Genomic DNA, 16,196 nt, shown 5'->3' on the forward strand with positions numbered 1-16,196 from the left:
AAGCGATGTCTTGAAACCAAAGTCAGAAGAAAGCTAACGAGGCCAAGGTGTATACAACTTGTTTAGAGTTATTGTGAATGTTGAAATAAATGACTTTAGAAATTTCGATACACGTATCTGATAAACGTTAGTGTATGCGATTAGATGGTAAATCATGTAGCAAATACAAAGGTCATAACAAGGTAAATCACATAGATGGAATAAATACAGCATGGAAGATTGGTCTATCGAATAAAAAAAAAGCAGCTTCCTTGAAGTTTTCTGTCCTTAGCATTAGAGATTGTTGTTTGGCAACATGGCTCATAATTGATCGTGATTCACCAGGACATATGGTTATAAAGCTCACTATTGTCAATTATTGTTCAGTGAACTGTCAAAGCAGGAGGAAAACACACACAAAGCAAAGAGGAGGCACATACCACGCGTGCTGTGTGCCTCCTCTCGTGTGTGTGTTTCTCCCACGCTCCCAGTTCACTGAACAATTAATAAATACCAACTAGCCCACCTTTTATTTTGTTGATATGTATTGTCAATTGTGTTTGACAGCCCCGGATTCGAAGGGTACCACCTCATGTTCAGAGGTTGCACTTTTGAGACCGCTATGATATATACAAAGCTTCGAAAGCGGCTGAACAGGCAAGGGGAAGCTTTCAAGTAGATAGCCCAGGGAGTGTCCATGGGACGGTGACCTTCACTAATAGCGCAACCTATATTCGGTTTATATGGTATCAAACTATTTTGTTAAGAAATAGATACATTATATGTAGCTACTTCATATGTGGCTTCCAGCGACAACATTTCACATGAAACAATCTTAGGCAGTTGACGTTTCGGGTGGGTTCTCTGTGCTTCCTTATAGACTTCTCTGCGTGTGCCGAGAATCATATGCAGGGCCAGGTTTAGTTTTCAAAAGCGTGTTCATTGAGATGCGTGGGCCCGCAGCTGTGGCCATATAACTATTTTCATAGTAAGAGGGAGAGGACTCATTACTTGTAGTAGATGTGGCTACTTTTGAAAACAAAGAAACTACATTTTGCTTACACGTTCAAGCAAATGTTTCTTCGCTTTACGCATTACGTTATAATTAAGTTTGATAAATGCGCTACAGATGTACATATCAGCATTTTTTGGTCTGTGATTAGAGCTGTCAACTTGGAGTATCATAGCACTAACTGTCCTGCACAAGCATGACTGTTGATGGCTTCACAAAAATGACGAGAAAAAATAATTGCTTAGAGGCTTTCGCTCAAAAAATCTTTCCTAAGTTCTTTTTTATACAAGGAAGAATTACGAATTCCTGATTTGTGTGTCAATTATGGCACCCGCTTTTATTTTTTTACGATTCGCTTTATTTGCTGCTGATCCACAAATTGACTGAATGAAGCAATTACGTGTAGTTTTAAAATACAATTACTTGTAGTTTTAAATGGGTACTGACAAAAAAAAATTTTGCCTTCTGTTTTCTCACCGCATTGAGTTGCATGTTCTCCATAAAATGGCACTGTAGCGCGTGACAGTAAAATAAAACTCCTGATTACCGACCAGTCTCAGTTTCGGTTTGAGACATCACCAAAAAGTGACAGGCCGCCGCGTGCAGCTATCATAAACCAGAGAATCCAAAGCTCGAGCACGTTAGCATACGGATCTGCCCCTCCACGGTGATTTAATGGTTATGGCGGTCGACTGCTCACCCATAAGTAGCGGGATTGAATCCTGGCTTCGATGGTAGCGTTTTCAATTGAGACAAGAGTGCTCGAGGCCCTTAGGCTTAGATATAGGTACACGCTAAAAAGGCTAAGGTGGTCGAAATTTCCGGAACGCTCCAAAATGGCGTCTTTCATAATAAGATCGTGGTTTAGGAACGTTAAACTAGAGATATTCTTGTTACGGCATACAGAACTGTGGCGTGCTTCTGAACTGTCTAAATTAAGAAGTTCTATCGAACAGGAACGGGACAGCAGCGTCGCCAGAAACTAAACAATCAACGCTTGCGTGGCTACTGACTCACAAGCAGCCGCCGAGGTGACACATATATATATATATATATATATATATATATATATATATATATATATATATATATATATATATATATATATATATATATATATATATATATATATATATATATATATATATATATATATATATAACTGGGACGTTTGCATCACTTGCGCACAAAATTTTCAAATTTTATGCAGAACACACTCCAAGCTGTATTCGCAGCTGATATTTCAGAGACAATAAACGCTTGTTCACTGGAATAAATCCCGCAGGCTATCTAGGCAAGAAAATTTTGTGTCAGTACATCTTAAAAATAACTCCAGCGAATTTTCGACCATGATCAAGATAATGAGGATCTTAAGTTTTTTGGACACTTTTCTCACGCGCCCGATAACTGAAATGCTAAAAAATTTCGAAAATTTTTCAATTACCGCAAAACCGTGATACCAAAACTGAAACCCAACCAAGTGTGCTTCTACGTGTGACGTAAATATTTGCCTGACACTGCCGGAACCTGCCTGATTGCATATAATACCCGCCAGATGGCACTGCCTGTCCACGCTGTGGACAGGCAGTGCTATCGAAGCACTGGGGTTTAGGGACCAGGAGGGCAAAGTAAACTTTAAGCGGGTAGACTTAACTAGAAGGAGGTTATCTGATTGGTGGCGAAAGTCAAGGCACAAGTGAAAATTAAACTCTTCACTGCAAAGTACGAATCCTCAAACTCACTTTTTAAGGAAAAAAATAAATATAGTTTTTGGTTCATTAGGTATTACGGCTTGGTGGCGCTAGCCACCGCCCGATCTAAAGTGTACAGCCATATGCATCCATACATCTATCCGTCCACGGTGATCGGTTAAGGCGCTTACGCTGTTATAGTGAATATATGGCGAATCGTGTGTGGCTCTCAACGCAAAATCACTTGGCACCTATCGCCCACCCGTTAACACGGAAAAGAAAATCACACACTCAACCAAGGATGCACCGGCCAAACCCAGACAATCCATAGCAGACAACCAGACGCTGCATTGGCACACCAGTTCGTCACTTCCGCCAGGCAAAACTTAACCTCACACACACAACGTTGCCATTCATTCTGGCAAGTGAGGTGAGCGCTTCGAGGCAAGCTATAATATTCATTCGAAAAGAGTCTGCGAAAATCTCAAGCCTTCAATTTGCCACAAATGGCGCAAACGTGCAAATGAACGTACCCAGTTAGCCTAATTGACATCCACTGACCACAAAAAATCACTGAAGTCAGCCTATAAGATGTATCTCTGCTTTCATCTTTGCATTCACAATCCGAATTACAGCGTTTAATATTGCGTACTTAATCAAGACTAAATGTGTAAGTTTTCGCATTGCTCGAGTAGGGAACACAGTTCCTGGCCATGCTCGTTCTGACGTTATTGAATCGTGAAGGCTTTGCCTACGCAGCGTCGGTTGCACTCCTCAGTGGTGTCATAGCCTCCGCTGAGGCAGATCCGAACCGGGCGGCAGCGTCTTACGCCAGAGTCGTATCTTGCCGTCACCTTCTTCAGTTCGTCGCTGCATTTGAACGTCGGCGGGGTAGTCTTGCAAGGGCTGGCTTGGCCGTCTTCGTTAACATTGCCTGCGTCATTGAGAATGAATGAAGATTGAATCGTTACTTCGCGGTGGTACTGCAGCAGTGGTGTATACGGCATTTTCTTAGATGTGCTTGCTTGCGACGCAAAATACATTCCGTGGTAAAGGGAGTCAAAGAAAAATGAAAGTGTAGGGGTGAATCACTATCTTGTTTTTCCTCTTCCCTTTGTTTCAGTGAGAAATATAAGCTTTGCCCCTCAATCAGGCATACATAAGCAAGCTAAGCACACACTAGTCCAAAAAAAAGGAAGCCTTTATCACTCCCCTACCTCCGTCCGCTACTATACCTGCCTCCTTGTAACGCAATGTGCAATTTTCACAAAGCACATACATCCCAACAGGCTTAAAAAACTCTATATATCAACACTAAATCTGCTACCAACGCAGTCATAATAAGAGGGAAAATAAGCCAACAATGTACTTATATCAAAACAATTATAACTGTGAAATCTTCGGCATAGTTTCTTACGGAGCTCGATTGATTAGAGCCTATAAGATACTACGAACAAAAAGTCAAAAAGGTTTGCGTTGCCTTCTGAAAATGTGCGTGTGTGTGTGTATGTGTGTGCGCCCGCGCGCGCGCGCGCGTGTGTGTGTGCGTGTGTGTGCGTGTGTGTGTGCGTGTGTGTGTGTGTGTGTGTGTGTGTGTGTGTGTGTGTGTGTTTGCGTCCGTGCGTGCGTGTGTACACGTATTTATGTACAGCAGGGACTGGAATTTAATCCTCGAAGGTTCGACGTGAACGCCGGTGCATCCTGAATGCCAGACACAGCTTATAGGGTGAGTTAACGCTTGTGGCGCTTCTCCAAGAGAAAACAGACAATACAAAGCCAGATTTATTTTTTGTATGAACGCTCAACTTCTTTTTTGAGCCCCTACAAACTAGGTCAACCATGCAATGCCGCAGACAACTCTTAATCCATACCTCCAGAGCTGAATAATTTCTAGCATCTCGTGGGTGTTTTAACGTCTCCTATGAACCAAATATTCCATACAGTATCTGCATGGCAGATTTTACAAAGTATATAATCAGATATCTAGGAAACGGACAAGTGCAAGTGTTGTGACTTGAGAGCAAGTTTGGAGCGTATGTTAATGAGAATGCCAAGGGATTAGCGCCTATAACGAGTATGTGGCCTCCAATGACTACCTTCGCTCACGCTGGGAAGCCGCACTCCTATCCAGACATTCTCTCTAATGACTGTGCGCAAAGGCACACAGAAAAATAAAGATTTCTGAGAAGACTGAGTGCATAACTTATAAGCGCAATGTTAGGGTGAGTGTAACTGCTTAAAATACAGATATTTATGTATTAGAAAATGGTGGAAGCATAAGTTAGGAAGTTGGAAATTAAGGAGTACTAATGATCTTGATGCGTACGGCAATTTCGAGCAAGAACTGACTAGGCATAGGTGCTCTCAAGCGCTATGAAGTTGTACCGCTGCAGCATAGCGAGCTCAGAGCTTCAAAAAACTTCAAACATAAATTCAGCATCTTAACGACAGCGTTTTCTTACATTTGTGTAAGGCAAAATTGTTATATAGACTGAATTCTAGTACATTCGACAGAAAATAGTCGGACACATAAAGGTACAAAAGATATAGTCTTGAAAAAATCAATGTCGGAGGAAGTGGTGCGAGATTTAGTTATTGAAGGATCTGTAGGGCTCTAGCTTTTTACTCAGAAGTGGCCTAGGGCTTGTTTTGATGTCGTCTGCAGGGCGAAGAAACTGTGTTTTGGCATGTTCTTCTTACTTGTAATCATCTTTTTTTATAATGGGTCCATGGCTCTGGATTGGGCATTGCAATAGTGTAGGGTAGCGGAATATTACACCTAAAGTCACATACACAAGATTACCAAAACCAAAAAGTCGTGTTAGCGTTGTACACTTCTAAAGAATTATAGCGAGGCGAATTGAAAAAAGTAACCCACGTCCAATGCACTTTTTCATGTGTCCCTAAATAGAGATTTCACAAACACAAGCAGCAAAGTGGTGATTCGATGACCAAACACACACAAAAAATCTGCAAAGCGCTTCCGCTTGTGTTTACAAAGCGTTTGATACGGTGGTTTACATCTTGTAATCGATGAGAGGGCTTGATTACCTTCTATTTTTCATAAAGCGATGGTGATAAGATAGTAACAGTTTTCTGGTGAGCGCAAAGCAGAGATTGCGATAGCAAGAAATTAGATTGTTAGAGGAATTAATACTAGCAGCCTACGCTTCTCAATCTCGTCTTGCGTAACGATACTAAGCGAACAGAGCCACTCCACGAAGCGAAGTGGTTTTTGTGATATTTTTTGTCACAACACGAAGCAGTGAAAACACCGCATGTATATAAGTGGTCAGTAGGTCCTCCAAAGATGTACACTTCAATCCCACTCACTCAAGAAGTATTTTCTTTCCGCTAAGTGCTCAATTCAGACACCAACTGATCGAAGTTTTATCGCGCCGGATTATAAAGAAGCTATACTCACTAAACTGTCTCTCAACCTAGGTCGCTCTGACATACCAAAATATTACACCTCCGTTCTCACCCCTCTTCAGGCTCACTCTCCGATTTGAGTATCAGCGAGTGAATGAATGAGTTTCCTTACGTATAGAAGCCGCTACGACGCCCTTACGACTACAGACGCCTACTGAAGTCTGCGAGAAAGCACGTGCACTATACTGAGTTTCATACATCAGGTGCAACACTTTGGAGGCTGTGCAAGTAGTTTGGTCAGCAAGGTGTGTCACTACGCACGTCCGGTGATTGGCTTTCATTGTTGTTAACGCTCCTGCGAGACAAGTACGAAGGCGTGCGCACAACGTTGCAAAAGGCGACAAATAAAACATTCAAGAGGTGAAAATAAAAAGACGCTAAAGGTGAATTCACACGAGGGAACCGAGGAGGAATTTTCACAGCGGACGGCGCATCACGTGATGTGCGCGTCATCGAAACATGCTGCCCTCACTTCATCCGCTCTTGTCCGCTCGCACCACGGATGGAAATGTGTCACCGCTATTTGAATCCCTCTGTTTGACGGTCGTCTGCTCTCGATCGAAAGGATTCAGCGTCAAATCTGTCAACATTGGTCGGAGTGGCATGGCCAGGAAGCAGGCTCCCGGCTTGACATCCACATGTTTTAGTTTTGCGGGAACGACCGAATGTGTTTCGTGTGACAGTAAAAGAGCCGAGTGGTTTTTGGTGGTTTTGGTGGTGAATTGGTGGTTTTCATTCACCGCGCGTGGCCTGCATGACCACATAAGCGTGCTGCATAAGCATAGGAGTCGAAAGAATGCTCGAGGATTCCGCGAGCGTAGCTCCGGATATCTGCATGTGACGTATCCGCTGCTGCGCAGGATTAAACTAATCACGTGACTATTTGGTCTGTGGAGCAGCGGGATTTAGCTCTCGCGTGTGAATCTAGCATAAGTGATCCAGAACAACTTTTAGACGGCCGTATAACAGGGCGTCTTTACATCCGATTACCGAAGCATGTTTATTTATCATTAGGACGAAAGATGAAATAGAAGCGATCCTGAGATAGAAAAATCATCGAAGTATTTCTTAGTGCGAACGCATTTATTGCAAGAAGTATCGCAAGCCTACACTGCGTTGGACCTGATGTATGAAACGGTGCATAACTATAGCGACCACGCTGTTACGACTGCAGTAAAGTTACTGCTCCAGTGACGCCCGAAAGGTGCCCCTTTATACTCCTTCTCTCGACTGAGGACTGGCGTGGCGCCTCCTCTCTGCTTGAGTAGCAATAATTGGTAGGCTATGCACGCGGTATGATCTTAGCACGTGTTGCCATCGTGTGAAAGAGATGGTGTGAAAGAGATGCACGCTTTTACTATGCCGTAGAAAACAATGCATGGATTTATGTTACTGCTTTCAACTTCTCACGCTACATAACGGCAACGGTATCAATCCGCTGAAATTGTCCACGTAATATCCTTTGAAAAGTTTCATTTGAAAAAAAGAGATCAACCAATGAATAGTCGTGGTTTACAGGATGATACATACATATCTACAACGACGCAAGCGTTATGTGCGTTGAGGAAAAAAGAACAACTAAACAAGTACTCAGCACACTAAATATCATCTTAGCTCTCTTTCAAAAACAGGATTAACTTTTTTTCAACACAACCAAATCTAAAATATGTCCTTTATTTTCAGATAAATTGTTTCAAAGCGCTGCTCCTTAAATTCCGGCCCAGTGTGGTTCGTAGTGCCCACCGAGTGAGCAAAGTAACATCGGATAGAGAAAATGTCACCGAATGCTATGGCTGAAAGTATCTTTTGGAAGTATTTTATTCCAAGAACCTTCAATACATTACGAACGTATTACAAGCATTTTCACAACCATCGCGTCATCGATATGTTGATCTTCATATGTTAACTACTAACCAGTTATCGAAATATTTTAGCCAAGGAGACAATTACGTTTTCTATTTTAGTGGAGCTTCTTACACATGCAGGGGCTGTTGCGAGCCAAGCGTTCTGATTGTGCCAAAATATATTTTTTTAATTGTTCCCAGTTCCTCCGATACTTTTCATGGCATTTGAACTTCTTCCGTGAAGGAAACTGCCAAATATTAGTATCAATTCTCTGAAATCGAAACCGGCGCAACGGTTTACTTCGTGTGAAATAAAAAGAGATAGAAGCAGTTTCACTGACGACTAAGTTGTTGGTCAGCCTAAATTTTCGTGGCAGTCTTTCATTCTCTGTTAAAGCGCATAATAGAGCATAATAATTTTCAGAGTAAGAGGAACTGTCGCAGCGTAAATAAAAATCATTGTCACGCTAACGTCATCGTCGTTGCCATTTAGTTACGAACTCTGCGACAGGGCCCAGTCTTACGTATTATATAATTTTATGTTATTTCCGTTACGCTCTACATCTCCCTGCAAAGCAAACGATTCAAGCCGGTTCTCGCCTGCTCTCGCTGTTTTATCTCTGAAGTTTCAAACTCCTGAAAAACCATATCTTCCAAACACAACTAATAATTTTGCGTGGGCTCCATGGTTATTTTTATTGCTAACAAAGTTTCCAACTCCGTTTCATGAGCCCTATTTGCACCCGAAAATAACGAGCAACTCCACACTACATTGACAGACGCACGGGTAATCAGTATGGATATATTTTTTTCTTCTCTGTCGTTCCTGTCGGAAGTGATTTAACCTGTGTTCCGACTTCCAGTTATGCTCCTTCGCTACACTATGCAATGAGCTCTTACTGCTAGTTTTATTACTTGGCATTTTGCTTATCTGTGCACCCCATTTGTAAAGCATCGTCATTTTGTGTGTTTATTTTTAATTTCAGTTATATAGTTTTCCTATTGTGACTTGCTACCGCGGACAATTTGAAGCAGGTATCAAAATATATGTGGCTGGGAGTTTCGAGTTAAATTTGTGTACACGCTATGAAATAAGTTACCCTAACGTTCACCATTGCATGGAGAAGTATATGCAAGAGCTGCACTCTATACTCACATGGCACTATACCACCCACTTCAGAAATAATAAAAAATAAACTATAACAATTGGCAGCTAACGTTGCTGTTATAATGCCTTGATACGGTAGATGATCTCAACTGGTGTTATGATTAGTGCACAAACCAGCCGCCAGTATGAGCTATCAGTTAGAATGTTGCACGTATAATGCAAGGAACAATCAAGTGGCATTTCTCGTTGTGAGAGCGAAAACATATTTAAGGAACCGACATGTAAAGCACCTTGCGCTCCCTTAACAAGTGCTAAGATGACTTTGGTGAATAAATCCAGAACGCATTCATCGTATTTTATAGTTTTTTTCGTCGTCTTTTCTTTTTCTCGTTTTTGTTTTGTTTTTCTATAGTTTTTCTTGATATAGATATTTTAGTTTTAATTCGTTACTCTTGGTTTCTCTGCTCTTCTATCTTTTCTTCCTTTTTCTACATTATCCTTTTGTTGCAACACCGTATCTTTACAATTCTTACTTATACAACTTGGATCAGTTATATCAATTTTAAATATCTGCTTTCCTTTGTATTTATTTTACTTATCAGAGTCTAAGGAACTCAAATGCTTTGGTATGTCTTGCGGAATCATTTGTTCTTGTAATTCGTCATCCAAGATTATGCATCGTTGTTTCTCTATTCATCTTGACACTTCCCAATAAATGCGAAGAAAAGTGCGGGAAGTTAAATCCCATGGCAATTGTGTATAGCACATAGATAGCATAGCATAGCATAGCAAGGAGGGGGAAAGGAAACTTAGGGGAAGAAGTGTGCTGAAGAGGTGACAAGGTAGCACTTCATGAAATGTGGGTGTTTCCTTCCTCTCTATGAACGTCGAGCCGGCTCTATGTTTGGTACATCGGCGCATTTGCGCTTGAACGCCAGCGTTGCTGAAAGGCAGGCATGTCACTACCCTGCACTTCCTACAACATTCACGTTGATTGCACGTGCACCCATTTGTTTATATTTGACGTTTCCCCTTCAAAACCCGTGTTAACTAGCGCTAACTATATTCATATAGTTCTTTATTGAATGGGACAGCAAATTTCCGTTAGACGCTACGTAGAAAGTTTTAGGGGGGACGCTCCTTATGGTGTGGGTCTGTGCATCCTCCAATGGTGTATGTAGCCACTGGCAGCACATACCCGAAACAGCAGTCCTTAGAATGCCCGCTGGATGGCTGCACTTGTATATGATGAATACATGATGAAAAAATGTGAGATTACAGTACTTGGAGTGTCCACTAGATAGACAGTTGGATGGGTGGACATACAGATAGACGGACGGACTGATGAACGGACAGGCAGAATGAGGGACGGACGGACGGACGGACAGACAGACGGACGGACAGACAGACGGACAGACAGGCAGACAGACAGACAGACGGACGGACGGACGGACGGACAGACGGACGGACGGACAGACGGACGGACAGACGGACACAGACAGACGGACAGACAGACGGACAGACAGACGGACGGACAGACAGACAGACAGACGGACGGACAGACAGACAGACAGACAGACAGACAGACAGGCAGACAGACAGACAGACAGACAGACAGACAGACAGACAGACAGACAGACGGACAGACAGACGGACAGAAAGACAGACAGACAGACAGATGGCCGATTGAAGAGATGCATGGACGGATGGACAGACGCAAGAACGGACGTATGGATGGACGCATAGAGGGACGCATGGAAGGACGGTTGCACCGACGGTCACACGGATGAACGAGCACACGGGTGGATGCATGGACGGACGGAAGCAAGTACGAATGGGTGGATGAAAGCCCTGACGAACTGACAAACGCTTCGCCCCACCAATCATCATTCACTCCGTGGATATGCTGCGATTATTTTTTCAACGAAACAGAAACGCGTGAATAGGAAACCGTGGTGTCATAACTCACCAAGACAAGTTACTTTGCACTGTTCGACAGTCTGGAAACTGGCTGACGGCCCATGGTACCGGCACTGCCCTCTCTCGTGCTTTTGTTTGCAGGCAGTCCCGTCAAAATAAGCTGGGTACCGCAGGTCCTCAGCCATGCATCGCCTCACATCCACAGAGTCCCGGCTCGTGTCAGAACATGACGAGTACTTTTCCTTAAGAGCTGTGGAGTGAGTGTATGCTGCAGTTATTAGCGAACATGTCAGCTAGTGGAGAAACACTGGTCTTGTGGCTGCTATGAAAATATCACCGAACTATACGTAAGCACACTTAGTAGTACAAAGAGTGTTTCACCACGTGTTTAGAGCAGACCGTTCAGAACGCAGGATGGTTGGCTGCCAAAAGAAACTGACATGCTCACAAGCTGGCTGGGGTAGCATAGCTCATGGTTCAAACAATGGTGCCGCTATAATGTACAAAAGGGTGATGAGACAACTTTTTTTAACATGTTCGTCAAAGTATTCAATTAACGTACACTCTCGCTCAGGCTTCAATGTTAGGCGGAAATGTTGTAGGCCCGTGTACTCAGATTTGGGTGCACGTTAAAGAACCCCAAGTGGTCAAAATTTCCGGAGCCCTCCACTACGGCGTCTCTCATAACCATATCGTGGTTTTGGGATGTTAAACCCCACAAATCAATCAATCAGGCTTCAATGTTGCCACTTTCTTTATGCACCTTTTGCCTTGCTCACACTACCTGTTATAATTCGTGCAGCCATGCGAGAATGGCAGGAAATATTTAGATAATATTTGTAGCTTACAAATGTTGTTTACGCTCATATTATCAGTGCATCCAAATTTGGCAAGAAAAAAATTTGTGCTTGGAGTACCAATACAAAATCTATTTAGTTTTTTACTGTAACTTTTTTGTTTTTTTGCTGTTTATATACCTAATACTTGCTCTAAATGAATTGCATATTGCGCCTTAATTTATTTTCCCGAAATGCGGGAAAAAATACATTTTGCAACGTGGTAGTTCTTTACGAAAGGGTTCGATATCCTAAAACAGCAGGAGTCTATGCTACTGGTGAAACTGCTGGGCACACAAATTCTTAACCTGTAAATAAGTTTCGTAGCATTAGGTAGCGTTGACGGTAAGTCGCTATACAGAATTATTTATATGCAATAAGCGTCATAAACCTTGTGATGTAATTATAAAAAGTGTATGAATGTTGAAGCAACTTGAAAGCCAAAGACTACCGAGAAAATTCACAGTATATAAGGCGTCGCGCACCGCATCAACAAAATTGTAGTTAGAGCACACGTTTTCCAATGTCCATTCAAAATATCGACTCAATTATTATGGCGTGTGCTTTTTAAGGGTTTTGCTTTCGTTCTATCGTCAGGGCTTTACAAGACTGAATAGCGTGAACGTAAAAAATGTAAGGAATATTTTTTTTCGCAATCGCGTTGCTCTCTCTTCGCCATTCGAAGACATTTGTAGCATCCACTAAGAACGTTCGCCTTGAACATGCCCACTGAAGTTATAAAGTTCCAGTATGCTTGTCTCTGAAATATATTCATCCCATAATTCTCAATGTAGATTTCCAATGTCAACACAAGAACCTAATAATCTCTACTAGAAGCAAACTAACTAAACGTGGCATGAACGTGAACCAAGTTAAGGTATTTTTTAAATTCACACACACACACACACACACACACACACACACGTATATATATATATATATATATATATATATATATATATATATATATATATATATATATATATATATATATATATATATATATATATATAGCGTTAGGGCATACAATGACGAGACACTAGTCATTAAAAATAAAAATGGGATATACTGACCTACATCTGTCTTCGTTGTTGCACCTGTGGGTACACCTTTCATTCAGTATTTGCGGAGGCTTGAAAAACGCTTTAAGAGTGCACAAGCGCAATGTAGACAGAAATTTTAAATTGATCCTAGTAAAAGAATGCTAAAGTTTATGAAGCAGGCGACACCTCTCATCAGTTTTTTGACAGCATTATAATGTATAAGATTGAATGCAGCAAGTGGGCTAAAAAAGGAAAGAAATTAAGAGCGTTGCCTTCCAAGTGACGTGATTTACTTGCAAGCCATTCTTGACTTTCAAGTCCAAGTGTGACACCAAATTTCCAATCTTGAACTTGCTGGTCCTGAGCAGTCAAGAAATGCAGATGCTCACTGTGGTCATGGCTAAATACTAGAGCGTTTATATGTGTCTTTTTTTTCACTTGGCAGTTAATATATGTACGATGCTTGACTTCCTACTAACCACGCATACAATTTGCTACCGTGGCGCCATCCCACAGCCGCATAAGCTCGAAGTCACTTGTATACTGTGCAATATGTAAAGTTTATTTCGAGACCTAACATCTTTAATGCAATTGCCTACGTCATCCTTACCTGTACGGCCGTGTAGGGCACTGCTATCTCCGCAAATTATAGAGCACTCTTTCACGTCAGGAAAAAATCCAGCCACTGTCCCCCGCACACAGTACGCATCGGACAACACCCGTGTACACCTCTGCTGCGCCACGTTCCAACCGAACACGTAGTTCAGGGCAGGACCACTCTCATTGCCTGTCTCGGTGCATATTCCGGGCACCACTGGTTTGCATTCGGGAACGGTATCAGGGGCTGCGAGTGAGAGCCGCATGCGCATCAGTTATAACCAGACTCATCAACTTCAGAGTCTTATCTGGGATGGGCTTTGAAAAATATTTGCCGCGAATGATGAATACATGAAAACAAGCTCCATCACGTGTTCTAGAACGGGTTTTTTAGTCAATATTCTCTTTTTGGCGGAAAGGTGTTATTATAAGTAGTTCCGACGTAGAGGTGAAATATCTGTGATTTGGTTAATCCATATATGCCCAGTGTCCTACACGTAGGACGGTGAACATTCTCAGTATAACTCTAATGTTTTTTTTCTGTAAACAATGTAGCACCCCCTAAGGTGTGTTTACGGTGCCCTGTTCTCGTCACATGCAAGTCTAGGTGGTCAGTGAGCTACAAATAGCCATGTGCTTGCACTCACAAAATGGCTGTTGCACGTGCATGTTGCTGAGCGCCATAGTGCGAAAAAAAAGTAGTATTGATATTGTCTCGATGCTGCTGATAATTTTGTCGATTGTTCGTTACTTATTGGGTGTGCAGTAACTTTCGTATCACAGTGATAGCCACTGATGTTTTTTGTTCACGGTTTGTCAAACATAGGTGTCCTACATACAGGACGGCTCCAAAATTATTGTTTGAAAAAGTTTATTTATATAAAAGCCCTAATCTGTTTTTTAGGTCGTAGAAGCAATCAATTTAGGAAAATAAATTAGTTTTGTAATTTTACTACGTTAGGGCATATATGGGTCAATCACACGGTTCGAAGTGAATACGCTTGCACACCTTCATACACTACCATCGACGACATCGTATGTATTGTAAGAGACGTTCAGCGCTTAAACACACTTCTGTTCCTCTTAAACTTCTATCTGCAATATTGCCACTGCGAAATGTGAAAGCGAAATGAGGCTCAACAACGCACATATTGGTAAACTATGTATTGTGAATCCACCCTCAAGTGTGATGACTTATATACTGTACGGTTGACGAATTCTCGTTTGTAGTTGTGCCTATTAATCACTGACAGATAGCTTTAGTAATTTCACTGTCTGAGTAAGAGCTGTGTAATCGCAAAAGGGTTGCCCCTTATGCAGATTTGAAACGTGTGTGTTCGGTGCCTCTGATACATCGCTTTCTTTCTTGTGAAAAGCTCACACGCCATGTTCAAACCAACTTTACCTCAACAATTTAGGGCTAGACAATAACACCAAGGCTTACAAAAAATTCTACTCCAAAGCTGTGCTTCGTTCTGACCTTATATTCTCTATACTTATTTCTTGCTGACCTCTACTCATTAACATGGCACAATTACGGCGTCAATTTTACCAAAGGTAACACGAGAGTGCATGGGAGATAACTTCGTGCTAAACGAAATGAGAGTGGTCTCCTTACTTCTGCATCCTACACTCTGTCATGACTGCGCGCGTGTGCTGCTTAATTTGCTGTGTGTATCTCTCTTCAATCTCACCTCTCTATGTTTTATCTCTCCCATCTCCCTCTCATGCGCAGGGTAGCAAGCCGGCTGCCTATAGAATGGGTAACCTCCCTGCCGTTCTTTTCCTCCTATTTTCCTACCTTCCTCTCATGAGTGATTCTTTGAACCGCGCGCTCACATGTTGTTTTCTTTCATCAAATTGTGACGGCACATCACGTGCTCAGAACTACACAAGTTCCATTGAAGCGTCAGCAAAGATACACAACCGTTTTTTATCATCTTCTAAGTTTTCTTAGTGTTTCAAGGACCTAATGGTTAATAATACTTCTTCAACATGAAATCTTATGGTGTATGAAATAAGCGCAGAAAGTGGCGGGGGTAAATTTTATGCACACAAGGCAGGTTATAAGCAATACGCAAAGAGATTTCGATAGGCTGCGTAGAAACCCAACTTATTGCGATGGGTCCTGCAAGTACATATGAAAAATACCTTGGTGATTATTACTTATATGTCACACAATGCCGAGAAATCGTGTGCAAACTACATCACACACACATTATTCACAAACACTTTTTTGATGAATGCGTCCTTTTTTGTACCATAGATTTGTTTCGAGGGCTTCAATAGAGAGAGTCGGTGAACGTTGAAAGCGTTCATAAAAACCACTCAAATACTGAACTTTACGCAAAAATTATCAAAGAAGCTGCTCATACATACGCACAATACTTGCTGCATCATACATTGCAGAGTGAAAAAAAATATATACGCACAATATTTTATGATCTTGAAGCACACAAACAACAATGCTTTCTTGCTCACGGTGCCTGATGTCGCGAATCCATTATCCTATTCACTGTAGCAGTAGAATATTTGCCATGTGAACGATGAATGTACTTTTGGCTTCGTGCAAACACAGATTCACCGCAAAGACCAAACGTGAAAGTATTTTGATTACAGTAGCTTTATCGCATAGATTCTCACCGATTTGTTTTCGTATTCATTAAATCTATTAAGCATTCAAGGGCAAGACGACATGGCGAATTTCCCATTTTCTTTCCTGAGTTCATCGGTG

The 16,196-nt window shown here is 41.8% G+C and overlaps 1 protein-coding gene across 1 annotated transcript; it reads right to left on the minus strand.

Moving 5' to 3' along the window:
- Positions 1 to 3,410: 3,410 nt before the first annotated feature.
- Positions 3,411 to 14,146, minus strand: LOC142766020 (uncharacterized). Its single transcript, XM_075867832.1, has 4 exons — positions 14,110 to 14,146; positions 13,476 to 13,709; positions 11,036 to 11,236; positions 3,411 to 3,616 (listed from the first exon to the last, which is right to left on the minus strand). The coding sequence occupies exons 1-4, from the start codon at positions 14,144 to 14,146 to the stop codon at positions 3,411 to 3,413; spliced, it is 678 nt and encodes a 225-aa protein (XP_075723947.1).
- Positions 14,147 to 16,196: the final 2,050 nt, after the last annotated feature.

Source organism: Rhipicephalus microplus, chromosome 6, assembly GCF_043290135.1.
Source record: "Rhipicephalus microplus isolate Deutch F79 chromosome 6, USDA_Rmic, whole genome shotgun sequence".
Taxonomy (NCBI): domain Eukaryota; kingdom Metazoa; phylum Arthropoda; class Arachnida; order Ixodida; family Ixodidae; genus Rhipicephalus; species Rhipicephalus microplus.